The sequence below is a fragment of the Semicossyphus pulcher genome, unplaced genomic scaffold (genome assembly GCF_022749685.1).
Source record: "Semicossyphus pulcher isolate SPU_LCO1_2020_fin unplaced genomic scaffold, fSemPul1.0.p SCAF_4, whole genome shotgun sequence".
Classification (NCBI taxonomy): Eukaryota; Metazoa; Chordata; class Actinopteri; order Labriformes; family Labridae; genus Semicossyphus; species Semicossyphus pulcher.
This window is the reverse complement of record NW_027211715.1, coordinates 9,971,978-9,999,805: the sequence shown is the minus strand read 5'-3', so window position 1 is coordinate 9,999,805 and position 27,828 is coordinate 9,971,978. Positions and strand designations below refer to the sequence as shown.

Below are 27,828 nucleotides of genomic sequence, written 5' to 3'. Positions count from 1 at the left end.
CGTCTCCGTCAACGTGGACTACGCACTGCTTTACCGGGTATTTTTCTCTCCAACGTGCCTTCTCTGTGCAATAAACTTGACAAACTTCAGGTACTGGTAGAAAGAAACACCATGGATGTGACATAAAAAGTGGTCATTTGAACATGAGAAATGTTGTTCTGCTGTATACATTTCAGTTTAGTGAAGTGTATGAACTGAACTGTAGATGGGAGTCCTTGTTTATAGTGACAGATAGAGTCTCATATGCACAAATTCCTTATGGTTTTAGAAATCAAATCTCTGGTCTGACATGCACACAGCCAGTGGTGCGGTGGAAAAACCCAACTGTAATTGAATTTAAGTAATCGGTTGTATTTAGAGAGGGACACTTTCTTGCTGATCACAGTAATGGTGTGGACAAATAAATCACTGGTGGTCTCAACCGGTCTTGATTAAAAATCTGCTCATTCCAAGACCAAGTAAAAATGTGTTTAATTCCGAAACGAGACCAAGACCATCAAAAGTCTTGAGACCAAGATCGATCTTTGAGCTGGGCGTACGATAGAGCCCAGGATTGAATATGGTGGTGTTGAAATTTGGTGAACATGAAGTAAACATTAAACGGAAGACAATGTGGGATACAGCGAAGTTTAAGGACGATGAAGGGAAAAGAAAATGTCAACAGACTCTGAAAGTGACGAGACAGAAAACTCAATGAGGCACTGCACTGATTCATGCAGTCCCGTTGGAGAGGGAGAGACGGACTGGTTACACACTATGACACTCACTCACACACATTCTTGAGCACAACAGCACTACATTAAATTGCACTATAGAATGCCATCTGCCAAATAAATTTTATTTTCCTGGTCTTCATGAAGCACCTTGGATGCAGGATGACATAACCAAATTATAAATTTAAAGACTTGCCTGTCAGTCAATATGACCTCATGTTTAATCCTCTTGATTTTTTGAAGGTAGTTAGTTTTAAATGATTAAGAGGGCTAGTAATAAAATGCAACAATGGAAATCACATTCCAAATGACCTAAAACATATTGATAAGAGAGGGCTGCAGTACTTACTGGATTGGGCGGTCCTGGCCTCAATTGGCTGAGTAAAAACTCCTACACCCATTCCAGATCTTGCTGCCAGGGAAAACATGTATAATGTATCTGGCTTTAGACCATCAACTGCATAGGAGCCTGCCGGGTCGAAATTGACATGATGCTGGAAAAAATCGAAAACATGAGATCACAAGGGTCACAGTACATACACACACACACACACACAAAATCCCTGTTAAAGATTATATTTACTAGTGTCTATTCTGTTATAGTCATATGTTACATTTGGTGGTGCCAGAAATAAAAGTCCAAATACTAAATACAATTTCCTAATGCTTCTCTAAAATACATCTTATCAAAGCACAAGGAACTGATGCTGGTTTAGTTTAGTTTCCACAGTATGTACCCGTTTGTTTTAAGGCTGCATTTTTGGGAAATAAATAGAAAACTTATACTTCTACTACTGATCTGTAGACCCTTAGGTTGGTGCAGGAACAAACAAGGACATATAAAAACAGGTTTAAATAAAATGTTGTCTGAAACAGTCAGTTCCTATTAAACGATCTCTTAGGTTGAAAAATTAATAGCAGTTAATAATTAAAATGAACTATATTAAAAAACACAAGAACATATTACCCACATATAGTAATACAGGTACATAATATACACATATAGCACTTAAAACGTAAAACCTTTAAGTACGCCAAATACAAAAACATATTCACATTATATAATTTATATAAGAGTAAAGTATATCCATCATGCTGGTGGTACCTTGTCTGTGGGATTATTGGCCTCCCAATAGAGTAGTTCAAAGCTAGTGATAGGGTCCTGGACTGGCCAAAGCCAAGACAGCATGACCCGTGAGTCCAGCTCAGCCTCGGCATCAAAACCAGACGGCTGAGATGGAACTGGAGGCATAAACAAAGAGATGAGGAGACTTAAGACAGGAACAGAGACTGAGACAGTGTAGGAGGTATTCTTGGTCTTGGTCTTGTACAATCTTTTGTTGCACCTGCGAGAAAACTTACAACTTAATCTATTTTCAAAGTACATTGTGAGAAAAAGTATTTTGCTGTAAAAAGTCGAAACTTCAGCCTGAGCAGAATCAAAAAACACTGCATGTGACCAAAATATTTAATAAATCTTCTGGTGACAGATGTTGAAATTTGCAGAAGCCCAAAGATCAATGTAGATGTATTTAAGATATGATGTAATAACAATATACCAAAATATTATTTTAAAAAAATAAAACATTTGTAAAAAGCACTTGCATCAGATTAGTTCTTGGTAGCCAATCACTCTGGAGGTTTGACATTAAAATCAATATCATGAGAAAAACCAATGATCTGTACAATCCCTACATTAAATATATCAAATCAAATCAAATCAAATCAAATCAAATTTTATTTGTATAGCGCCAAATCATAACCAGAGTTATCTCGAGACACTTTACAGAAAGAGCAGGTCTAGACTGACTCTTTGTTATGTTATTTAAAGAGAGGCCCAACATGAATCACCATGAGTAGTACTTAGCAATATTCGGCACATTGGCAAGGAAAAACTTCCTTTTAACAGGCAGAAACCTCGAGCAGAACCAGACTCATGTTGAACAGCCATCTGCCTCGACTGGATGGGCCGAAAATGGGACAGAAGGAGATGCAGGATAGAGACAGGCAAAGAGAGCAACAACAACATATGTTCTTGTTACAACAACAACATATGTCCTTGTTACAACAACAACAACAGACACATACTTATGGTTACAATGCCAATAATAGTGGTAGACTAGGGTGAAGATTAGCAAAATAAATAAATAAATAAATTAGCGAGAGAAACAGAGTAATGATAAAGGCTGAGGTAATCGTAATTGTAACAGTTGAAGTCAACAGGTCTACTATTAGCATTAGCAGCAACAATAATGATACTATGGGGAAGGCTGATGTTAGTAGATGTTGCAGTCGAGCAGGTCCACAGCAGCAGGTGGTCTGCAGCAACGATCCCCAGGAACCTTCAATGCAAGGGAGCACAAGAACTCCCGGGAAGATATGTGGTTAGTAATGTTAATGGGACCAGAAGATACAGAGTTAATGAGCTGCATTAATATGACAGAGAGAGGGAGGGAGAGAGGGAGAGAGAGATAGAGAGAGAGAGTCAGAGAAACACACAGAGAGAGAGAGAGAGAGAGAGAGAGAGAGAGAGAGAGAGAGAGAGAGAGAGAAGCTTGGTGTGTCAGATTCCCCGGCAGTCTAAACCTATAGCAGCATAACTATGGGCTAGTCCAAGCCTGGGCCAGCCCTAACTATAAGCTTTATCAAAGAGGAAAGTTTTAAGTCTACTCTTAAAAGAAGAGAGGGTGTCTGCCTCCCGGACCTTGACTGGTAGATTGTTCCAGAGGAGCGGGGCCTGGTAATTGAAGGCTCTACCTCCAACACTACTCTTAGAGACTTTAGGTACCACAAGCAGGCCTGCATCCTATGAGCCCAATGTTCTAGAGGGGTAATATGGCACTATGAGCTCTTTACCATTAAGAGCTTTTTAAGTAAGAAGAAGGATTTTAAATTCTATTCTAGATTTTACAGGAAGCCAGTGCAGAGAGGCTAATACAGGAGAGATGTGATCTCTCTTCCTAGTTCCTGTCAGCACACATGCTGCAGCGTTTTGTACCAGCTGCAGAGTTTTTAGTGACTTATTAGGGCAGCCTGATAGTAACGAGTTACAATAATCCAACCTGGAAGTAACGAATGCATGGACTAGTTTTTCTGCATCTTTTGAGACAAGATGTGTCTGATTTTTGCTATGTTGCGAAGATGAAAGAAGGCGGTCCTTGATATTTGTTTTATGTGGGAGATGAAGGACATATCCTGATCAAACAGAACTCCCAGATTCCTAACAGTAGTGCTGGATGCCAGGCTGATGCCATCTAGGGCAGCTATATCATTAGAGAAAGAGTCTCTAAGGTGATTTGGGCCGAGCACAATAACTTCAGTTTTGTCTGAATTAAGTAGCAGAAGTTTCTAGTCATCCAGATCTTTATGTCCTTAAGGCATGCTTCTAGTTCAGAGAGCTGATTGGTTTCGTCTGGCTTCATAGATAAGTATAATTGAGTATCATCTGCATAACAATGAAAATTAATGGAGTGTTTCCTCATGATATTACCAAGAGGAAGCATATATAAGGTAAAAAGAATCGGTCCGAGCACAGAACCTTGTGGAACTCCATGACTAACTTTGGTGTGCATAGAGGACACATCATGAACATTAACAAACTGAGATCGATCTGATAAATAAGATTTAAACCAACTTAATGCAGATCCTGTAATGCCAATTAAATGTTCTAGTCTCTGTAACAGGATGTGATGGTCTATCGTGTCGAAAGCGGCACTAAGATCTAACAGGACGAGTACAGAGAGAAGTCCTCTGTCCGAAGCAGTAAGTAGATCATTTGAAACTCGCACAAGTGCTGTCTCAGTGCTATGGTGGACTCTAAATCCTGACTGAAAGTCCTCAAATAAACTGTTGTTATGAAGAAAGTCACATAATTGATTAGTGACTGCTTTCTCAAGGATCTTTGAGATAAAAGGAAGGTTAGATATAGGTCTATAGCTAGCTAAGGTCCCTGAATCAAAGGTAGGCTTTTTAAGAAGTGGCTTAATTACAGCTAGTTTAAAAGACTGGGGTACATAGCCAGTCGATAAAGACATATTGATCATATCTAGTAAAGAAGTGCTAATTGAGGGAAAGACTTCCTTAAGCAGCTTGGTTGGATTCGGGTCTAAAAGACAGGTTGATGGTTTAGACGAAGATATCAGAGAATTTAGCTCAGGAAGGTCAATTGGAGAAAAGCAGTCAAGGTAAACATCAGGTTTTTGAGCAGTTTCCAAAGATACATCTGCACCAGTTAACAGCAGGAGGTTACAAATTTCGTCTCTAATCTTTAGGATTTTGTCATTAAAGAAGCTCATAAAGTCATCACTGCTTAGGCCTATAGGAATACTTGGCTCAGTGGAGCTGTGACTCTCTGTCAGCCTGGCTACAGTGCTGAAAAGGTACCTGGGATTGTTTTTATTTTCTTCTATGAGGGAGGAGTAGTAGACACCTCGAGCATGCCGTAGGGCCTTCCTGTATTTATTAAGACTGTTTTGTCAGAGTAAACGAGACTCTTCTGTTTTGGTGGATCGCCACATTCTTTCAAATTTACGCGACATTTGCTTCAAGTTACGAGTTTCTGAGTCATACCATGGAGCTAGCCTCTGTCGTTTAATAATCTTCTTTTTTAAGGGGGCAATCGAGTCTAGAGTACTTCTCAGCAAACCTGCATTACTATCAACAAACTGATCAAGCTGAGAGGGATTAACATTAGCATAAGAGCTTTCTGTAGTAAACAGATGTGGTGAAGAATTAAAAGCAGCTGGAATTGTTTCCTTAAATTTAGCTACAGTCCTATCAGACAAACATCTTGTGAGTACATTTTTGTTAACTGGAGAGTAGTCGGTTAATAGGACATCGAATGTTACTAAATAGTGATCTGATAAAAGAGGATTTTGTGGGAGGACAATTAGGTTTTCGGTTTCAAGGCCATAAGCTAGAACAAGGTCGAGGGTGTGGTTAAAGCGGTGAGTAGGCTGGTTTACACTTTGAGTGAAACCAATAGAGTCCAAAAGGGACATAAATGCCATGCTAAGACTATCATTATCAACATCTACATGAATATTGAAGTCCCCTACAATAATTATTTTATCTGAACTCAGGACTAAATCTGATAAAAACTCTGAGAATTCAGTTAGAAAATCAGAGTATGCGCCAGGAGGGCGGTATACTATCACAAATAAAACAGGCTGTAAAGATTTCCAAGCTGGGTGTGAGAAACTCAGAACAATTCTTCCTGACACAGCCAAGTCTCAGTCAAAGAGAGTAAAACAATATGATAATCTGATATCAGATCGTTCACTAATAGAGCTTTAGATGACAGGGATCTGATATTTAACAGACCACATTTAATTCTCATATTTTTTGGCATAACTTCGGTTGTTGTTTTAATTTTTATTAATTTTTTTTGATTTACTCCTTTTTTATTTGAGTTTGAATTAACTGTAATAAAAGGCCTGGGTTGGGGGGCAGAAACAGTCTATAACATTAACATATACAAATAAGTTTACATATAATTAGTCTATAAATTGGGTTTTAAGCTGTGAGGATAAATAAATGCTCCCTTTATCAGATTTTACTGCTGGTGTTGCTTTATAGTGGTGTCCAAACAGTGACCAACATCCGAGAGTGAATACAAGCAACGATCTACACAGGAGGGAACAACATGAGTAAGTACCACAAAAACAATTTCAAGTCCAATTAGACACAAAGAGCAACGAGGCAATGCATGGGGTGTATAATGCACAGGGGGGTTTCATTTCATGTCAGCCTGGAAGGGTGCCTGATTGTACTTCACAAGTACTTAAAGCGAATATTGGTTGCTCATCTTCTATTGCACACTAAGCTGAGAACCCTGAAAAGTACTGTATGTGAATGAAATACTATTATTTTTTCTCAATGTGCAGGTTGCCACTAAGTCCTTCAGGGAAAATTTGTTGGATCTTTTTTTTCACACAAACCACACATACTTGATATCCTTCCTAGTATCTTCCTTGTATAGGCTAGTAAATGACCGCTGAGCTAATCTCAGCTGCCAAGAAACTATTGACATTAGTATTATGTTTGTTGCAGTTTCAAAACAATGGGGTATAACACAGTGTGACTATACTACTCACAATCTATTCTGCTTCTATTAGTCTATTCTTGCATTGGTTCATAACACAGACACACTCATTTATATATTATTACATATATATTTATGCATGTGTAGCTTGATATAAACAGCCAGCCAAAATCTAAATTGCACAACTGTCTAAGTAAATGATAATTAAGTCTTGGAGGTGTAATTTAGAGGTGCTACATGTAGCTGTGTAACTTCCTTCTGCAATATATTGTTGCTTATGTTACAGTGCTAGTAGTAAGAGTTACTGATACTGATCTTACAGCCACAGTTCCAGATGCAATGTAACCAGAAAAGTGCGTTTACTCTTAACTATTAGTTAGACTAGTAGTTTAAATATATTGTTGTTTGGGGTTGTATATAATTCCACTATCCCATTGGGGCCAATTTATAAGTTTGGTTTGTATTGCTGTCAACCGTCAAAGACTCTGCTGGAGCCTCCTGCTCCTCTTAAACCCCACCCTCCTGCTGCTTCTCCTGCACACCTCTCTGCTCATTATCCAATCAGCACCTGCCAGCTTTTTCAACGCTCACTGACGCTCCCCCTCATTTGTCTGTCAGTCAATCACCTGCCAGCCTGCTCATCCCGCCACACACATGTGGCTTGTTAGCTCATTTACCCCTCATAGAGATGTCAGCTCTCGTTCACTTCAGTGACCCGTATCTTCGGATCTCGTTCAGCTGAAAGATTCGTTCATTACATTTGTTCACCAGGTCGTTCAGTGACATTTCCGGTTTACCCGTAACTCACTCACTCTCACTCGTTCATGAACGATACGGCGCCCATTGCATTACTGGTCTTCTTGTTCAATCATCACAATATAACAGTTACTTGGCCCATATATTAAAAAGAAAATATTATAATATTAATATAAAAAGAAACATTCATGTGTTATCTCATCTTGCTGTTGTGTCAGTTTATTTTTGAGCTGTTGTAATACCGTTTCTAGTATTGTACTTTACTTTATTTCTTTATTTCAGACACATAAGTCCATATCTGTACAAAACACAATACATAAAATAAAAGACGAAGACTACAACTTCATTGTGCTTTACACAAAGTCGTGGTCGAGGATCAGAATGTCTGACCTGTTAGGACATTTCGTTCGTTCACGTTCGTTCACGTTCGTTCACGTTCGTTCACGTTCGTTCACGAACGAAATGACCCGGTAATTCGCCTCTCCTCAGCGCTCAAACTGTATTTGCTAGTGTGAAGGTTCTCAGTAATCCAGGTCATTGTAATTTTAATGTGCGTAATTTTGTTTGTGTTCATCAGTGCTGTAAACATATGTGAACTGCTGTGTGCAAGATATAAAGATATACCCCCGCAGCCTATAAGTTTGTCGTGATTGAGGATCAGAATGTCTGACCTGTTAGGACATTTCATTCGTTCACGTTCGTTCACGAACGAAATGACCCGGTTATTCACTCCTCCTCGGCGCTCAGACTGTATTTGCTAGTGTAAAGGTTCTCAGTAATCCAGGTCATTGTAATTTTAATATGCTTCTAATATGAGAAAATCCTCCTCAACAGAGGAAATGGCCTAGACACCACCGATCTCCCAATTACAATGCAGTATTAAATCATCTGCCTAAACAGGTGAGATCGCACTCACACTCAGGATCATGTGAGCCTAATGACCCATCAACACCAAGGGGAGTGGTGGAGTCAGCTAAAACGGGCCATCAGCGGAAATGGGCCAGATAAGGTTGGACCATAATAGCTCTTTAAAATTTAACAGTCAATAACAATGGCTGATCTTGATTTGTTGCCACAATAAGGTCGCGTTCTGTCCTTATTTTCCGCACACAATTACTATAAAAAATAAAGTACGTCTCTCCACATGCTGGAATGACACGAGCAGGAGCTGTAACCTGCGATCAGTTCATCATAGTTTATAACGCAGCGCGGGGAGAACACAGACGTTTAATAACGTGGACCTGTGTTCAGATCTGTCTGTCTGTCTGTCTGTCTGTCTGTCAACAGAGACTGCAGTCTGCTGTGTACTACATATATTTTACACAGAGCTGTAGATGATCAGGCTTCATGATCAAACTTTGATATCTCGTCATCACTTCAGTCTGCGATGACCCGCTCCCCCCCTCCCTCTGTGCAGGTGCTCTCTCCCTCTCAGCGCTGCGAGTCTGCGTCACCGTTTTTATTATATGTTGTTTTTAAAGTTTAACAGAGGTGAATGAGGCTCCTTATATATTCACAGGGCCTTAGGATGTAATGTATTTAATCAGAGTCTGAATCTGTGAATTGACTTGTATGCACAGATGCACCTAATCGGGTCGCTTCGTTCAGTGAACGAGAATGGTCTTCATTCAGTGAACGAGAGAGAGAGAGAGAGAGAGACATTCAGTCAAGCGATACGTTCAGTCGTTCTCCTAACCAATTATGGTCATTTGATACATTAGATTTGATAAAAACAGCCCTCCTCTGAAACGCAATTGGCTCGTGCTAACATCAATCAGTCTGGTTTTCTAAAAGAAGAAGTGAGGCACTGGGGAGCCGCGAGCGGAGCCAAGTGAACGAAAGGAACAAATTTGATGCATGAAAGTGAACGGATCATTCCGTTCACTGAAAAGATTCGTTCTTTTTGAACAAATCGTTCAGGACCGAAACATCTCTAACCCCTCAGTATTTATACTTGCCATCTTGCCATTGTCATTTGCCAGATTGTAGTTTGAGCTTCTCCTGCTTTGCATCCCGCCATTTCTGTATGTATTGCCTTTTGGATTTTGACCTGTGCTTGCAACTTGTTTTTGAACTTTTGCCTGTCGAGTATTGCTCTGCCTAACGAACTACATAAAGTCACTGTTGCTGCCCTGACCACATCATGATCCATCTGATTCCTGCGTACAGGCAGAAATTAAAGCTCTGTAAACCTCTAGTGAGGACATCTAAAAAGTGGACCAGTGAAGCTGTAGAGGATCTTCAGGCGTGCTTAGACTGTACGGATTGGGACGCTTTCAGGACTGCTACCAACAGTCTGGATGAGTATACAGAGGCTGTGACATCATACATCAGCTTCTGCGAGGACTGCTGTGTAACATCACGCACCATGGTGAGTTACAACAACGACAAGCCCTGGTTCACAGCCAAACTCAGACGGCTGAAGCAGTTAAAGGAGGAGGCGTTTAGGAGTGGGGACAGAGACGGCTACAAACAGGCTAAATACACCTTCAGCCAGGTGATTAGAGAAGCTAAGCGTCTGTACTCTGATAAACTACAGCAGCAGTTTTCAGGGGGAGATAATGGCTCAGTCTGGAAGGGTCTCAGACAGCTCACCAGCTACAAGCCAAAAACCCCCACTCTGTTAATGACCTGCGCCTTGCCAAAGAATGAGTTTTACTGTCGCTTTGAAAGACAATGGGACAGTCTTACTGGACTGACTCCATCCCCCGTGACTCCACTCAACAGCTACAGCTTATCACCTCCACCTCCCCCAGCACCTCAACAGCCCCCTCCCCTCACACCACTGCAACAACACTCTCTATCTTGGAGAGAGATGTATTATCAGGATTTTTAAGAGACAGAACCCCTGCAAAGCAGCCAGACCGGACTCTGTCTCCCCCTCCACCCTGAAGCACTGTGCCGATCAGCTGTCTCCGGTGTTCACAGACATCTTCAACACCTCACTAGAGACCTGCCACGTGCCAGCCTGCTTCAAGGCCTCCACCATCATTCCTGTCCCCAAAAAGCCAAAGACCACAGGACTAAATATCTCCAGACCCGTCGCCTTGACCTCTGTGGTAATGAAGTCTTTTGAGCGCCTGGTGCTCTCCCACCTCAAGGACATCACAGACCCTCTCCTGGACCCCCTGCAGTTTGCCTACAGAGCCAACAGGTCCATAGATGACGCAGTCAACATGGCCCTCCACTTCATCCTCCATCATCTAGACTCAGCAGGAACATATGCCAGGATCCTGTTTGTGAATTTCAGCTCTGCCTTCAACACGATCATCCCGGCTCCAGGGAGGGTGGGAGATTGAACATCTGGTGACCTGGTGTGGTGATAACAACCTGGAGCTTAATGCTCTGAAGACAGTGGAGATGGTTGTGGATTTTAGAAAGAAAGCAGCCACACCTGCCCCCATAACCATCTGCGACTCCACTGTTTCTACTGTGGAGTCTTTCCACTTCCTGGGGACCATCATCAGCCAGGACCTCAAGTGGGAGCTGAACATCGGCTCCCTCATCAAAAAGGGACAGCAGAGGTTGTACTTCCTACTGCAGCTGAAGAAGTTCAACCTGCCAAAGACAATGATGGTGCACTTCTACACCGCCATCGTTGAGTCCATCCTCACCTGCTCCATCACTGTCTGGTATGCTGCTGCCACTGCCAGAGATAAGGGCAGGCTGCAGCGTATCATCCGCTCTGCAGAGAGGTTGATTGGCTACAATCTGCCATCTCTCGAGGACCTGTAAACCTCCAGGACCCTGAGGCATTCAGGTAAGATTGTGGCCGACCCTTCTCAACCCGGGCACAGTCTCTTAGAGATCTTTCCCTCTGGCAAGAGGCTGCAGTCCATCAGGACCAAAACCTCCTGACAAAGGAACAGTTTCTTCCCCTCTGCTGCTAGCCTCGTCAACAATATTTTTATTCTAGTTCTTTGTTAACTGTTCTGCACCAAAACCACCAAAACAAATTCCTTGTATGTGTAAACCTACTTGGCAATAAACCTGATTCTGATTCTACTCCTGCCTCTGCCCTGTGATTCTGTGTATGGGTTCTTTCTGATTTGCGACACTTAACACTTTACAAACATACACACATCAGTAGGCTGCACATTTCTCTGTACTGTAAAGCCGCAAATCTCATTGGTTCCTGGCATCAGCCATCATGTAGATGAGCTTTAGGAATTCAGGAATTTGTTTGCAAGAAACTGGCATAAACCAGCATCAGATATAACACCCAAAAAGTAAAACTGCTTTCTTGGTCAATATAGCACTTTCTGAGGAATTTTGTACTTCAATCAGCTGTATTGAACATCAACACTGAATGGACAACTTCGTAAAATATGGGAAATTTCCTTTTTGTTTCTTGCTGTCCTTTCCAGAAAAAAACCGCTTACAATTCAATGCGAAGTAACAACTTAAGGGTTTTCCTGTGTCATTGTTTTGATTTGACATGATGAACAAATTCTCACCTCCCTGCTGGGTCTTAATCTGCAGAACATCAGAGGGTGGCCCATCTCCCACAGAAGTAAAGCCCAGCACCCTCAAGCTATAGGTGATATCTGTGGTGAGGCCTGAGATGGTGGTGAGCTGGCTGTCATCTGTGTTGTGTTTTTGCCAGGTGTTGATTGGGGCATCATGCTCCGAGCTGTAATAGACCCAGTAGCCACGGATTTTGCCATTGGGCTCCTCCGGAGGTTCCCACTGGATCAGCATGGTGCTGGAGCTTAGCATGCGTGCCTGGACATGAAGAGGAGGTGAGGAGGGTGCTTGCTCGCTTGTACGGGTGTCAACTATACTGCTGGGTGGCCCCCTGCCCACATTGTTGACAGCCATGACACGAAACTCATATTGGGAGAAGGGGCTGAGGCCTCCAATGCTGTATCGGGTTGTTGCTACTCCATCTACTTCCTGAAAGCCATTTTCAGACATTTTGGCGCGGTACTGGATCACATAGTAGGACACTGGTTCTGGGTTGCCGGAGTCCCAGGTCAGGGTGACACTGGTGGCGGTGGTTTCCGTCACCATAAGGGAGCTGGGCTGCTTGGGCAGAGCTGTTAGAGAGTAGAGTCAGAAAAAAAAGTGAAGCAAACAAGTCTCTAGATTTTTCTTTTTTCATCTTTCCAATATTAAAGTGCTGGCAGTAGGCACAGTTAATTATAAATAAAAAATAAGTGACAGCAGCAGACTACAGAGCATAACATCCCTCTGTTGTTACAACAGAAACAAAGTAACATGCACATGAATTATTAAATTTTACAGAATTATTGTACAAGTGTGGAAACAAATAGAAAGATACTGAAAATGTGATGAAATATATTTACATATTTCTTGATAATTAGAAATAAAGGCTTGTATCTAAAATCAGCCGGTTTCTCCAAACCAATAAGCTGAGGTTGAGCTTGTCCCTGTTGTCAGTGCTTTTAGTAAGAGTGCATGTAGTGGAATGAATCCGTTGAAGAGTAGATCAGACATCAATCTTTAAGCCAGCGGCTCCTGACGTCAGCTTGTCATGAATGTACAAAACCTTTCAAATGTGGTATTCATACCAGTCCTAGGTTTGAGCTTTTGAAGCCTGAGGGATTCCTTTTACACACATTTACTTTATTTAAAACTTTGGCCACCTTTGTTTTTTGTTTTTTTTACATTCAAAATTGTAATTTTATTTGTAGAACTGAAATTAAGGAAAAATATAACAGGCCCCTTTCATCCATTCTGTTCAGGGTCGCAGGGGGGCTGGAGCAGATCCCAGCCAGTGTTGCCAGATGTACGATAACTATCGTATTTGGACAATAAGTTTGTGCTCTGTATGATGTACAATGCCAATAACAGCCAAATGTACGATAGTTTTGCTCTTTCAAAGAAACCAACGACAATTCAGCGGTGCATCTGTCACTCATTGTATCTCTATGTGAGCGGGGCTTGCAAGCGGCTGCCCCAAATGTGCAAGGATTTATGCAGGGATGTGTATGGCTATTTCAAAAACAGCACTAAGCATGTTGCACAGCTAAAAGACTTTAAGGAGTTCGGTAATGTTGAGCCTCACAAACTTCTTAAGCCATCACAGACTCGCTGGCTCTCTCTGCACCAAGTTGTCAAGCGAATGTGCACACACTGGGACGCTCTGAGGCTTTTCTTCACCAACCAGTGCAGACATGGTGCTTTTATTTTGAAGGGTAATAATGGAAGGAATGATTGTGTAATGGGCTGCAATTGACTCTGTTTAGTGAAGCATACAGTTGCCGTCTTGTACAAAGGACAATATTGTTACATTAATATGGTCTGCAGGGCAATTCATTGTGGTATTTTGTCCCTTCATCGTTTTTTTTTTCATATGTACGATAGTTTTTGGTAAAATCCGATCATTTTAAAGCTGCAGTACGATATGACTGTATTTTCAGTCTGGCAACACTTATCCCACCTGTCATTGGGCTAGAGGCCAGGTACAACCTTGACTGATCTCCAGGAAATCACAGGGCTGACACATAGAGATAGACCTCTCAAATGTTTGAGGCACACAGGTGGCACTTTCCAGAATGCCACAGTAACAAATAGAGAAGATATGTTTCCTCTATGCCTGTGATACTGCTTTTTTTTCATGTGTAAGTGTTTCTGACCTTTGACAGCGATCTGGGCTGTGGTCTCGATCATGCCTAGGGAGGATATGGCCACACAGGTGTAGTTGGAAGAATGCCGTATGTTGGTGAGCTCCAGAACGTTGCGGCCAATAGTCATATCTTCCTCCCGTGTCAGCTCCACCTCGCCGCTTAACCACTTGACATAAGGCATAGGAGCACCAACTGCAACACAGGTCAGGTTGACACTCCCGCCAGGCATTACCTCATGATTGGTAGGGGGAATGGAGAAACGGGGAGGAACCCGTCGAACTGCAGAAGTAAAGACAAGGAGTGTGAGAGGACACACGGTGTGTGCTGGGGGTGGGGGGTGGGGTGGGGTTGGGCTGGTTGAGTTTCACTTTACAATCATACAAGTGGTTGTGAGGTGTTAGTGTTAATTGAAGTTTATTTCTAGCACCCATGTAGACAGTTTACAAAGGAATGTTTCAAACGAGAGTTTTAGTGTCACCACATCATAGACAATGTTATTTCCACTGATTTAATTCAAGGTTTTGGTCTCAAAGCACTTTGACAGAGATGTTTGGATTGTGTAAAAGAATATTAAGGATAAGAATTCCATTCTTTTTCATGATTTAAATACCAATTTGTAAAGACATCCAATCCACACTCAGTAAGCATCATGTGTAATTTCTATACATTGTAATGATACATTACATAAAGAGATAATGCAAAGTAGGTATTATGTTTAATGTACTGGATAACTTGACCATGGCAAGTTGGAAGTCTGTGGATTTTTATAATGAATATGGTGGATGAAAAAACAATTTAAAAAATAGCATAGTAGAAGGATACAGAATATTGTAAAAAACACGATGGTGGACTTGGAGAATTGAAGGCGAATTTACATACTTGAATTTTAAGGGCAAATTAGCACAAGGGGAGGGGAGGAACTTCTCACTACTGAATAAAAACTTTTTCTGTGAAATCACTTTGTTTTCTTTCATTTGTTCAATGTAACAGAGAGTGTAGATCATGGTAATGTCTCTTAGTTTTTGTTTCCATCTTATTGAAAAGGAGTCTCTTTTTTCCTAACTTGCATGGTAGCTGATGACTCCTAAATTTTGGGAGGACAGGAGGAAAACCAACTCAGAACTTGATGGTTTTGGCACTCCTGGCTCTTATCTCTACTTTATCATTTTCAATGAAAAAAATAAGTGCACAATGGTTTATAGATTTTCACAAAAGCAACATAATTGTATTCAGTCCTGCTGATTCCAGATTAACTATACAGGACTTTTTATATTTTGATCTCCCTTACTTGATAGGATCTCCGCTCTTCTCAACTATGCTCATAACACTATATCTGAACTTGTACAACATTTCTCTGTTAGCATGATACATGAAAATGGCTCTGTTGCACAAGAGATGACATTGCTGATGTGATGTGATTTACTCAACCCAGTATCACAGAAGTTCATGACATAGTTTGAAAATGCATCTATGGGTCATAATAATGAATTACATGTAAACATGTACATATAAATTTCCCATTTTTTTCTGTCTGTCAGTACAACCACATTACATGGTTATGGCATGAATTACATGTTGGCAGCCTTCAAGGTTATGCTGGAAAGCTCTTTGTTTTACCCAAGATACCACTGCATATGTTTCATAATGGACATACATGTGACTTAACTTAACTCATTTGCAGTAGTATGTTTGTATAATAACTTTTATCTGGTAAATAAAATAACTAAAGTTGTCTCACACATGAAGATGGTGGATATGAACTCTGGTCTTCAGGGTGGCAGTCCTATGCATGTTAGACCCACCCAGCCACCTAGCATGGAGTTTGCTGCACATTATATGAAATCATATGACTTCCTTTTGAAGTCAGATGATTGTCGGCGGGCATTTGAGTTGCATGTACAAAATATACTTCCAATTAAATTAAAGTAACCACCTAAAGGTTGTGTCCCTGTACATGAACTTCATAGATTACACTAGATTTATTAAATTTCAAGACAATTTCACAGAGTGCCATGAGACTGTGCCTGTTTGCCTGAGCTGAGAACGGATAAGGTAGTGCTGGTATAGTAAATTTTTGTAAACAATGACTGACAACATTCAATGTCTAGGATTTATGTAGGCTCCATGGTGTGTGTTAGTGGACAGAATAATGATAGTAAACAAAACAGCAGTTACAACTGGCATAAGTGGCAGTAGGCTTTGAAATGAAGATTGTTGGCAGACCATAAAGACCAATCCCATGGAGGAGACGGACTGCAAAAGTGTATGTGAAAGAGGAGGAGCAAAGGAGAGGACTGAGGAAAGGAAGACAAGATGGAGGAGCTGGAGGACAAAGATTTAGGGGCAAACTTCCAGGGCATTTAGGTTTGAGCTTTGGGAAAATCTTCTTGCCATGTTTTCAATGTTGCTTAGACTAAGCAGTTTTTATTTACATGGTTAATATCAATATTGATGAATAATAATAATTCCTTTATGCTGAGAAACACGACTGCACTAATATCTGCTGTAAGTAGTAAGAATACTAGAATGAAAACAAACACAAGATAAATAATAGGCCACCTCACTTTGGAGGGAAAAAGCCTTCTCTTAATTTTCTTCCTACAAATATTTCTTTTATACCATGTCATTACTTTATAATTTGTAATTTTACCAGTTTAATGTTCTTTTGCTGGTTTTTGCTGGTTTGCTTACTGATGCAGCTTAAAGTAGGTTCATTGCATCTGGGCGCAAAGTGAGGTGCAAGGCGCAAAAGTGTTTGCTTAAGACCCTTGACTATTCATAGGTGTGTTTTTGACATGAATCAACCATGAACCAATCAGAGTGTAATCTTTCATTCCCTTTAAGAGCCAGGTGTGCTTCTTATGTAAACCGGGCTCTGGCCATCATATTTAACTTGCTTCCTTCCACTGTGCCCCTGTACACGCAGAACACACACAGGTCTCTGTACGCTATATGTCGATGCAAGTCTTTATACATGTGGTATATTATCGATTAAGTTCCAAGTTAAGACCAATTATCAAGTCATAAACTTTAGATTTTAAGCCCTTAACAAGTTATGTTTGGAGCCAGTTGAGTAACTTTGATTTTTGGCGACAATGCTGAAATCTGGCTTTGAAAACAGAACCTGAAAAAAAAAGGAAAAATTGGCATTGAAACACTGCTTGACCACAGCAAGACTGCACAACTCACGTGGCAATTCTCACAACTCTCAATGGCTTGCAGAAGTTCATCTTGAAATTCCAAAATTCACATAGCTAGCTGTCATGTAGCCTTATGTGTATATATAGCCATATATATATACAGTACTGTGCAAAAGTTTTAGGCAGGTGTGGAAAAAATGCTGTAAACTAAGAATGCTTTAAAAAAAGTATATAATAATTGTTTTTTTTTTATCAATTTACAAAATGATAAGTGAGCGAACAAAAGAAAAATCTAAATCAAATCAATATTTGGTGTTACTACCCTTTGCTTACAAACCACATTTTTATAGGTATAGCAGGACAACGATATATATATATATATATATATATATATATATATCTTCCCGGGAGTTCTTGTGCTCCCCTGTCTTGTAGGTTCCTGGGGATCGTTGCTGCAGACCACCTGCTGCTGTGGACCTGCTCGACTGCAACAACTACTAACATCAGTCTTCCCAATAGTATCATTATTGTTGCTGCTAATGCTAATAGTAGACCTGTTGACTTCAACAGTTACAATTACCATTACTACAGCATTTATCATTACTCTGCTTCTGGCGCTAATTTATTTTTTGCTAATTTTTACACTAGTATAACACTATTATTGGCATTGTAACCATAAGCCTGTCTCTCTTCTCTCTGCCTTGCATCTCCTTCTATCCCATTATCGGCCCATCCAGTCGAGGCAGATGGCTGTTCAACATGAGTCAGGTTCTGCTCGAGGTTTCTGCCTGTTAAAAGGAAGTTTTTCCTTGCCAGTGTGCCGAATATTGCTAAGTGCTACTCATGGTGATTCATGTTGGGCCTCTCTTTAAATAACACAACAAAGAGTCGGCCTAGACCTGCTCTTTTGTAAAGTGTCTCGAGATAACTCTGGTTATGATTTGGCGCTATACAAATAACATTTGATTTGATTAGATTTGAAGGACCCCAAACATACAGCCAATGTCATTAACAACTATCTTCAGTGTAAAGAAAAACAATAAGTCCTGAAAATGATGGTATGGCCCCCACAGAGCCCTGATCTCAACATCATCGAGTCTGTCTGGGATTACATGAAGAGACAGAAGGATTTGAGGAAGCCTACATCCACAGATCTGTGGTTAGTTCTCCAGGATGTTTGGAACAACCTACCAGCCGAGTTCCTTCAAAAACTGTGTGCAAGTGTACCTAGAAGAATTGATGCTGTTTTGAAGGCAAGGGGTGGTCACACCAAATATTGATTTGATTTAGATTTCTCTTCTGTTCATTCACTGCGTTTTGTTAATTGATGAAAATAAACTATGAACACTTCCATTTTTGAATTCATTCTTAGTTTACAGCATTTTTTCACACCTGTCTAAAACTTTTGCACAGTACTGTATATATGGCAAAAACAAGCACTTTTAGTGGACATATTATGATGGGGCACAATTGCAACACAGGATTATGTTGCAGCCATTGCGGCTGTTTCGCCTACGGCAGGGGCCATCTACTGAACCGATTCCAAAAGTTTTTGTTCCTGTAAGTCATTTTGACAACCAAATTTGTAAAAAAATAAAAAAAATAAAAAAAATAGGGCCCAGGTTTAAAAATACCAAACTTCTCCTTTAAGTCCAATTCAAGTTTGGATAAAGTTAACATCAATAAACTTCATCCAACAATCATATACTGTATATATATTCTATTTTCTGTCAAGGTGTTGGCTAGCATAGATAATCTTTTGGATTTATATAAGTCAGTTGAAACCTATAATATCATTGGATATGCAATTGTTGACACACATTAGGATCAGATGATAGTTCAATGCAGATACACTCACATCTGTATTGGCATGCAAGAGAAAAGGGAAGAAAGAAGAAGGGGGCAAGGGTGGTGGATAGATGGGTCGGAAGTTCTGGTTAGTGAAATCCTCATAAAGACGAAGCTGGAGTTGTAAATGAGGCTAAGATGGGTGAGGAAGTACATTTCTGTTTGCATTGCCAGAAAAGTCATGCAGCAGATCAGGTGCAGTGGTAGTAACATGCAGTCTGTAGAAATCATAGACAGTGACTAAACATATTTAATAGAAAAATATTGACAAAGGCATCTCACACAGAAACCAACTCATTCGAAATACTAGCTAAAAAAGCTGAAACATTTGTATTCATTTAAATTCATTGTATTGTTTGTAAAATAAATCTGCCTTTCTTCTGAAAAGACACGCACAGCAGTTAATCCAATGACCAAAACAACTGCATCATTAGTAACAGTCTACTGATCAGAGTGTTTTATCAGTTAGAAGCGAGTGGTAGTACACTACTAGAAGTTGATAATAATGGATGCTTTCCTTTAGAGACTGTGTTTAGATTTCAGCTCTGGGCAGGAAACACTAAGTAAATCCCTGAATGAGTCATTGCTGCAGCCGACCTTTAGCTCAGGCCAGAGGTGGGGTGTGGATACAGGCGCAGGTTGCTTTTCTTAAAGGTTAATGATTATTTACTGAATTCATTTTCCAAAATAAGAGCTGCCCAATAATGTGAGTGACATATCTCGCTTTGCTGTCAGGTTGCAATTGCTTGTAGCAGGTTGTTGTCCTGTTGGTAAATTTGTTATTGTAGAGGAGTACCCAAGTCAGCAAAAAGAGTCGGTCTAAAATGTTTCTAAGCCTAATAAAATAGAATCAACAGCATGATTTCATATTTAGTATATTAAACAATAAATGTACATTTTTAATTTATTTGGTGTAGCATAAACAAACTTAAAGGGAGTTTTGTGTCTCCCTTAAGATAGTTTAGATGTGGCGCTGGTTTAGTTCAGCGGCTAAATTGGCGAACATATTAAGACTAGGCTATAGCGCACAACAATATAGTGGAGTTAAAAGTCAATTTATTGCTCAAAGGGAAACTGAAACAAATTTGATTGCAAGTCAAACTTGAACTCAAGTGGGATAGCAGAATGAATTTCTATTTCAGTGCATTCTTTTAGACTGACATCATAATAAAGTGACCCAATCGCTGTGTTCTGCTTATAAAGTTCTAATTGGTTGAATGTTTTAAAAAGATGCTGGGAGTGAAAATGGCAATGTAATGACAGTTGTGATGTGCTGTGCACTGCTTTTTGCTGGATTTAAGATTGTGATGTGTAAAAACCATAACTACGAACCTCTGCCAATCTGAACCTTGACCATCTTTGTAACTTCCTTTTTCAGTTTAAGTAAAATTTAGGAGTATTTAGACATTTTTTCCAAGGGGGATTTTTCATTTAAAGGATTTTTGTTCATATCTGTTTTTTAGATAGTTTATTCTGTACTGTAGAGCAGGGCTTCCCAACCCCCGGTGCGTGGACAAGTCCCGGGCCGTATGTTGTTCAGTAACGGGCCCAACAGATGTTTGTGACATTCCAAACATACGCGGAGTCAGAACCGTCGAATGGGCTGTGTGAAGTGTACAACCGCACAGGGCCTCGCGCCTCTAAAGACACTTCAAAAGTAGCCTAATTTAGCTGGAAAAAGTGAGGACCTGGCAACCCTGACTTCGCATCCCGTCACTTTGATCATGAAGCCAGATGCCCCTCTAAAGCTCTGTGTTTATAAGTGAAATATATGAACTACATAGCATATGGGAATATGACAGCCTGTGGAGATGAAGTTTATACTTTAAATGTGCGCAGAAATACGGACAGATCGTAACATTATTGATTCAGGTATGAGCATCAAAACACAAACAGGTCTGCGTCATATCTGCTCCTCTCATAACGTCTGTCTCCTCCCCGCGTGGCATGATCGCAGTCACAGCGTGTGAAGAAGTATTTTATGCTTTATAAAGGGTTTTCACGATCGCAACCCTATAAGTCAGGGACAGAGCCTGAAAAACACACAGATCAGTCACTGCGCTGCATGATTATAAACTGCTCACTGCTCGATCACATAATAAATTCAAATAAACTGCTAGGATCACACTATGGATCAACTGTCTCTGACCCACGCCGTCCCTCTCGTCAGCTCGTACCATATTAAAAACTTAGCTGCAGTCTCCTCATTGAATAAATACAGACACGATCTGTCTGTATTTCCGTGTGTGTGACCGTGATTTCTTTTATTTATTTATGCACATGCGTAGAGCACTCAGGACAAAATAATAGATTGGTAACACAGTAAACATTTAGGCAACATTAATGCATATAAATTAAGTGGAATTAATTAAGCAAGGTGATTAATTTTAATTCTAGGCTAATTTATCATCATTCTAACACTATCAAATGATCCAGTTTAATTGTGGGGTTTTTTGTAACTTCAGACCTTGAATTATAAAGAATGTAATGAATATTGTGGAAAAATTAAGAAAATTGATTTTGGTCTGACAGAGGTGAGTGGTGAGGCGCTTGAGGCACTGCAAACCATGAGAAACCAGAAATGGCACACCTTCAACTCAAAAGAGCACAATAGTTCACACTATTAGTTCTATGCACAAGTCATGCCTTGCATTCTATTATAAGGTTTTCTGCCAGTCAGCTGGTTTTTGTTTTATATGGTTTAAAGAGAATTATGTATTTGGTTGTAAACATTTTTTTGATGTTCTTACTTATTTCATTTGATGTGCTCCCCAATATTTTCCTATAAATTGGAAAAAAGCTGTGAACATGTTTTAAGCTATTTTATTTTTTGAACGGTCTTTTTTTGTTATCTCTGAGCCTGATGCTCAGTGTAATGATGGTCAGTTCGCAGATGGCAGATTGGCAAGCCATGCCTTTGAATTAATGAAGACAATGAAAATATGATCAGCATGCTTGTGCGGAGGTCATGGTAGTGACACAGTTACACAATTTTGTGAAATGAGCACAAACTCTGAACCCAGATTATGTTGCAGTTACAGAAAAAGTAAGATAAGGAATCCTTGCCAAGAGAGGCGTGATGTGTGATAATAGTATATATTGAAAACTTCAACCTGTTGTCATATGTAAAGGCCTTACATGCAATAGTAAAAAAGGATGCTGAAATTCCCAATGGATAACGGTTACCATCTTGAGCTACTTATAGTTGGACCCTGACCAGTAGCAATAGTGAAAGCTGTTAGTTATTAGCTAGTTGCAGTTTTTTTTACAACGGTTATATTTCTTGACAGAAAGAACCACATACTGCACATCACATCTAACCTTTTTGCAAATCTGTGGCCTTTTTTCTTACTAATCCTAACAACAAGCTTTTTTTTTTTTCAGTTATGGAAACAACGGTCAATGGGCTGTAATCACTCATCAATCGGCCAACAATGAATGTTCCTCAATTTCAAATCAGTGGTATCACATTTGCAAGTTAAACCTTGGTTGTCCTCTCTTTCCTGGCAGTTCAACCTGACAAGATGGAACCCTAGTTATTCAAGTAAAACTTACTATACTTTTTGTTTCAGAAGGCCTTCTGCAAATGTAGGAAACAAATATCGCACCAGATGTGAAGATCTAATCTTGCTTCTCCCATTACACTTAATACATTTTCATTTTAAATTTTGACTGGTGGGGTGTGTGTGTGTGTGTGTGTGTGTGTGCGTGTGTTTTTTTCAATTCTTAAATTCTTGGTGCAGAGAGCACAATATTGTTTTGAAGACATGCACATTTCACAAAGTTCAGAGGAGCAGGCGGCATGGAGCTATATGCAATGAGGAGCAAGACAGCATGTACTGGCATGTAGCAGGTGTCAGGGGTAAGGGGATTGGGGTCTTAAGAGAAAGGCCGGGACGAGCCTGAGGCGCCAAGCAAGATGCCGGCGCAGCACGGCTCCAGTCTGCCAGGCCTTGGCTTTAGGGGAGTAAAGAGTGAAAAAACCAACCTTCCCGTTGATCTGAGTGGTGAAATTTGGATTGTATTTTTGGATCGTGCGGTGCAATGAAGATGAAGGGATTGAAGATAAAGTTGAAAAAAATAAAAAAATAAACAGGAGGGGCAAAATAAGGAATAGGAGGAGGAAGACAAGGAGAAACAAACAGAGTAAAACAGGAAAATATCTGCTTATCCACTAATGAATAAGAAAATAGCAGCAGAGACAATAGCCTGTGCAGTGCTTTGATCAACACCACACACACAAAAACACATCATGGCACATGTATCATCTTGCACACACAAAGCAAAAAAAGGACAAACTCTCTACACACATACATAGAATAAGACACATAGTTAGATCATCAATGCTTTATTCACTGACTGGAAAATTAGAACTATTACAGTGAGCACAGTGATCACCCACACAAATAGACTCACAGAATCAGGCACAGACAAATGATTACACACACCCACATTGTTCTCCTAGTCCTTTACTTTTCTGCAGTGTTTTAGCCCTTCAGGGCTTGAGGACACAAATCAGACAGTGTGTTGCTGTTGCCATTTATTCACATACATACACATTGAGGTTACTAAGCTCAATCAATGACACCATAAGTATGGCACCTGAAAAGTCATTAACTTACCATGGAAATGTGCATTTATTTTTTCCATATGCTTGGTCCTTACTGAGAAGATGTTTGCTTCTATGGAGGAACACTTAATAACCTAATGTTGCATCAAAGGAGCACACTGAGTCATTGGAGACTGCCCTGTTGGTCCACTTACCTACTAACTGATGACAACACTAGAATTAAAGTAATCATGCTGCTAGGTCCAGGATGTTTTTAGTGAGACAAAAGTCTTAACTTTACCTGGAATTCAAGGCATACTAGTCCTACTTCATTGTCAAGAACTAGAACACTAGAATAATGTGAAACAATAGATATAAATTAGACTTCGTATCTTTGAATTCTAACTATAAGTTTGATCTCAGCCATGAAAGTCCATCTTTCTTTCACTACTTTGTAAAACCAGCTCAAGGTCTAACTTGATATTACCTCATATGCAATATGTACTTACAAGACTGGTATGGTATGGCTGAAAAGATTATGTCTTCTCTATGCAACTACAATGTGCAACTACTTCTTATTGTGGGACATAACATAGGCCTGAATATCTGAAAGATCACCTTTGTAAGGTTGAATAAATTATTTGCTATCGGATTAGAGCCAGGGAAGTATCCTAGGTTTCATATCAAGATACTTGTTCCCTTGCACTTTGTGGTGCCAAGAACCGGAATCGGTTACCTTTCAAAGAATATCACCACCAAAGTTTCCAAAAGCATACCAAATGTGAAAGGTTTGTATGCTATTTAAAAAAAAAAAAGTATTATTATTGTTATTAGCATTATTATTATCATCATCATCATTATTATGATTAATATTATTAATATTATTATTATTACTGTTAATTTTGTAAGTTGTGTACAGTACATTGTGTAAGTTGGTAACATGATGTTTCCTTGTGATCTGGACTCGTGCATACCTAATGGAATTGAGCCATTGTTCAGACTATTTGTTACTCAAATATTATTTACCTAAATGGCACTCAAAATATATATTTAAATATTGTAGTTGGTTTGTAGCCAATCACATAATCCAAGATGGACAGGACAGCCTGAGCATCAGACTGCTTCCTTAATTCGGGACTGTTAAACTCAATTTGGCTGATCCTCATCTACTTTGAAGTAAAAAAGTTAGATTTTTCACTTGCTGCCTTTTGATTAGGAACTGTTTTTTTCCCTTGTGCACAAAACAATTGTTTGCTCCTCACCATGGATCCAGCAGAGGTGTCCTTGCAAACAATTTGGGATGCCATTCATTGGAGCAAAGTTGAAATGGTGTCTCATTTTGACTCAAAAATAGACAACAAATATCTGAAAAAACGTTTACAAACACTTGAAAAGGATAATAACCACCTGAAGGATAAAGTTGATGATGCTGAGGACAGAAGTCAATCATACAACCTTCATTCTATTAATATTCCGATTGAACGAAGCAAAGGAAGTGTCACAATCGGCTTCTTAAACCTGTTAATCCCAAATTCCATTGAATTTAATGTAATTTCTCAGTTTTTACATCCTCTAGATAGTAGTACATACAACTTATTGTGGAGCCTTGGTTGGTAAATCAAATTAGTGTGTTAAAGTGCTATGATGGAGCAATGGAGCCAAAATTGTGCAGTATCTTATAGGCTAAGTGGACCAAGGGGACCATCTCCTAGTTACAATAAAATCCTTGTACATGAATGACAACATTCCCAAATATATCGTCTCACACAGAGTAAACTTCAAAGAGGTACAAACTCATTGCAAAGCACATTGAAAAATGAAAAATGAAAAACTCAACATGTTTAAATACATACTGTAGATAAGCATTTGAGAGATGATCAAATGGACTTTGGACTGGAACCAAATAGAGAAAAGGAAACTATATGAAAAAGGAAGAATAAATATGCATATAACAAAAAAGAAGACATACACAAATATAGCTTATTACAGTTGAAAATTAAAACATTAACAACATGCAAACCTGGAGAGGTTAAAGGTTAAAGAAACACAAACAGGGACCATGAAAAGAGAAGCACGATTATACATAATGCACCTTATAATTAAAAGTAGGCTTTTTATTTTTGACAACTGTTATTAATTTATAAACAATTTATCAATGTGTAAAATCAAATGACTTTTCGTTTCAAAATAATTTGGAGAGAATAACTTAGAGCTTTGTCTGTGGAGTAAATGAAAGAAGAGAATAAAGTAGTGATTAATCAACTCCATGCTTGGAAAATTGCCATTGAGAATCAGATATTGGTTAAAGCTTATTGAGCCTCAAAGCTAGCTTCTACACTGTTGCCTTTTAAAAACAGACCATCGTCTCCTAAAAACAGAGTCGCACAACTGCTTGAATGTTGAATTCTCTTTTACACAACAAGTCAGAACATCACATCATCAGTTGGTCAAACTAAGTAACAACAAGGCATGTGAGCAAAATACACTAAAAACCAAACAGGAGATGAAGACAATACATAAAGGGAGGTTAAGGGAGCAGTAAAGGACAGTGTGAGATCAGAGACTGGAACAGGCATCAACAGGTTTGACTGGCATTTGAATCAAGTCTTGCTCATGAGCATTCCAAGCAGTCCAGAGTATCAATGCAGAGCAGGTGACAAAAGAACATTGTTGTTTAAGGAAGCAACCTGAATGGCAATGGGATAGGGTCGTTGATGTCAAGAGAAATCTTACCTCGAACATAAAGGTTGGCTGGGGCTGAGTAGCGAGTCCCAGCGCTGTTAACTGCCACGCACTCGTACTTGCCCTGGTCTGACTCCTCGCTGTTCTCAATTTGGAGTGCTCCTGGGAAGGGAGGCCAAAATATCACAGTTCAGGTCTGCATTACAGAAGTTTAAACAACACATACAGACAGGGTGGTAGAGTTGTCACAAAAGTCCTACTTTCACTTAGCTGTCCATAGCCATACATAAATTAACCCAAATTTGATCCTGTGCTTTTTTTGTTTCATACTTATACTGTAAGAACAGTATTAGGAATAATGTTTCTTTGTTCATTATTTGTAACACTCAACTATATCTTATACCTTTTGATAATGACCTAATAATATTCCATTGCTTTAACACTGTCAAGGATAATGTCATTAGAGGGAGGAGGTAACAGTTCAGAGACAGATGACACAACTGTTCTGCAATGACTGTAGAAGTTTAAAGAATAAGGAGTATGATATTCTAAACATTTATTGCCTTTGTAAAAGATTACATATTTATGCATGATATTCAATGGCACTGCAGTTTATTATTTTTCCCTAAATAGTAATTAGCACACCAAATGCGTCTTAATCCATATACACCACGAGAGCCTCAGGCAAGGCTTTGTCAGAATTGATAGCTACAAAATTATTTATTTCACAGCAACATTCTGTTCTTGGTTATTTCAAAGATAATAAATTGACCTTTCAATACAAGAAAGTGGTTCTTGAATCATTGTGGAGAAAAACATGAAACACCTGTGTGTCCATGTAATGTAGGTATTAGAGACACTTGCTTGTTTACATCCAAAATAACCAGAATTCACAGAATAAGAATACGTTTTCACATGATGCACTTTCTCACTTATAACCCTACGTTCTTCTTGTGAGCTTTTATTTTGGGTAAAAATCTGATAAAATATAAGCTGTGACTTACCTGACACCATGATATATATCCATTCATTCCAAAAACATTTAATAAAAGTTACTCATTATTTATGATTACAAAAACATGAATGCACAGAAATGACTATGAAATATTATATAGTGACATTGAATGTGACATATATCATGCAGTTTTGCAGTAGACAATACAAATTGTGAAAAATAAAATGTAAAAATGTACATATTTCAGAATACAATCCTGAAATGCATCATGGGATGGATTTGAAACACAATGTAAAGATCTTGATTAAGAACAAAAATCAGCCATTGAAATCATTTGTGTGGTTTTAGTCACATCCTTTGTGATCTGGTGGAGAGAGCAAACCCAGAGATGGAGGAGGAGCAACCTTCTTTTGGGATGCAGCCAGCAAGGACATTCTACTAAGATGCATGTCCAACCTCTCTTGCACACGCACACGCACACGCACACGCACACGCGCACACACACACACACACCACAAACACACCACAAACCTTTATGAGGCAGCTAAA

General features: G+C 39.5%; 1 protein-coding gene across 4 annotated transcripts in view; it reads right to left on the bottom strand.

Moving 5' to 3' along the window:
• Positions 1-27,828, bottom strand: part of ptprfa (protein tyrosine phosphatase receptor type Fa) — a 220,143-nt gene that overhangs the window by 176,023 nt on the left and 16,292 nt on the right. For 2 of the 4 annotated variants that reach the window (XM_069679935.1, XM_069679936.1), the window contains exons 5-10: positions 26,376-26,486; positions 23,082-23,093; positions 14,115-14,384; positions 11,970-12,551; positions 1,819-1,955; positions 1,063-1,207 (exon numbers count right to left, since the gene is read on the bottom strand). In XM_069679935.1, the coding sequence (XP_069536036.1) occupies positions 1,063-1,207; positions 1,819-1,955; positions 11,970-12,551; positions 14,115-14,384; positions 23,082-23,093; positions 26,376-26,486 (1,257 nt within the window). The remainder of the gene's footprint in view (positions 1-1,062; positions 1,208-1,818; positions 1,956-11,969; positions 12,552-14,114; positions 14,385-23,081; positions 23,094-26,375; positions 26,487-27,828) is intronic. The other 2 variants (XM_069679933.1, XM_069679934.1) reach the window with 1 other exon arrangement.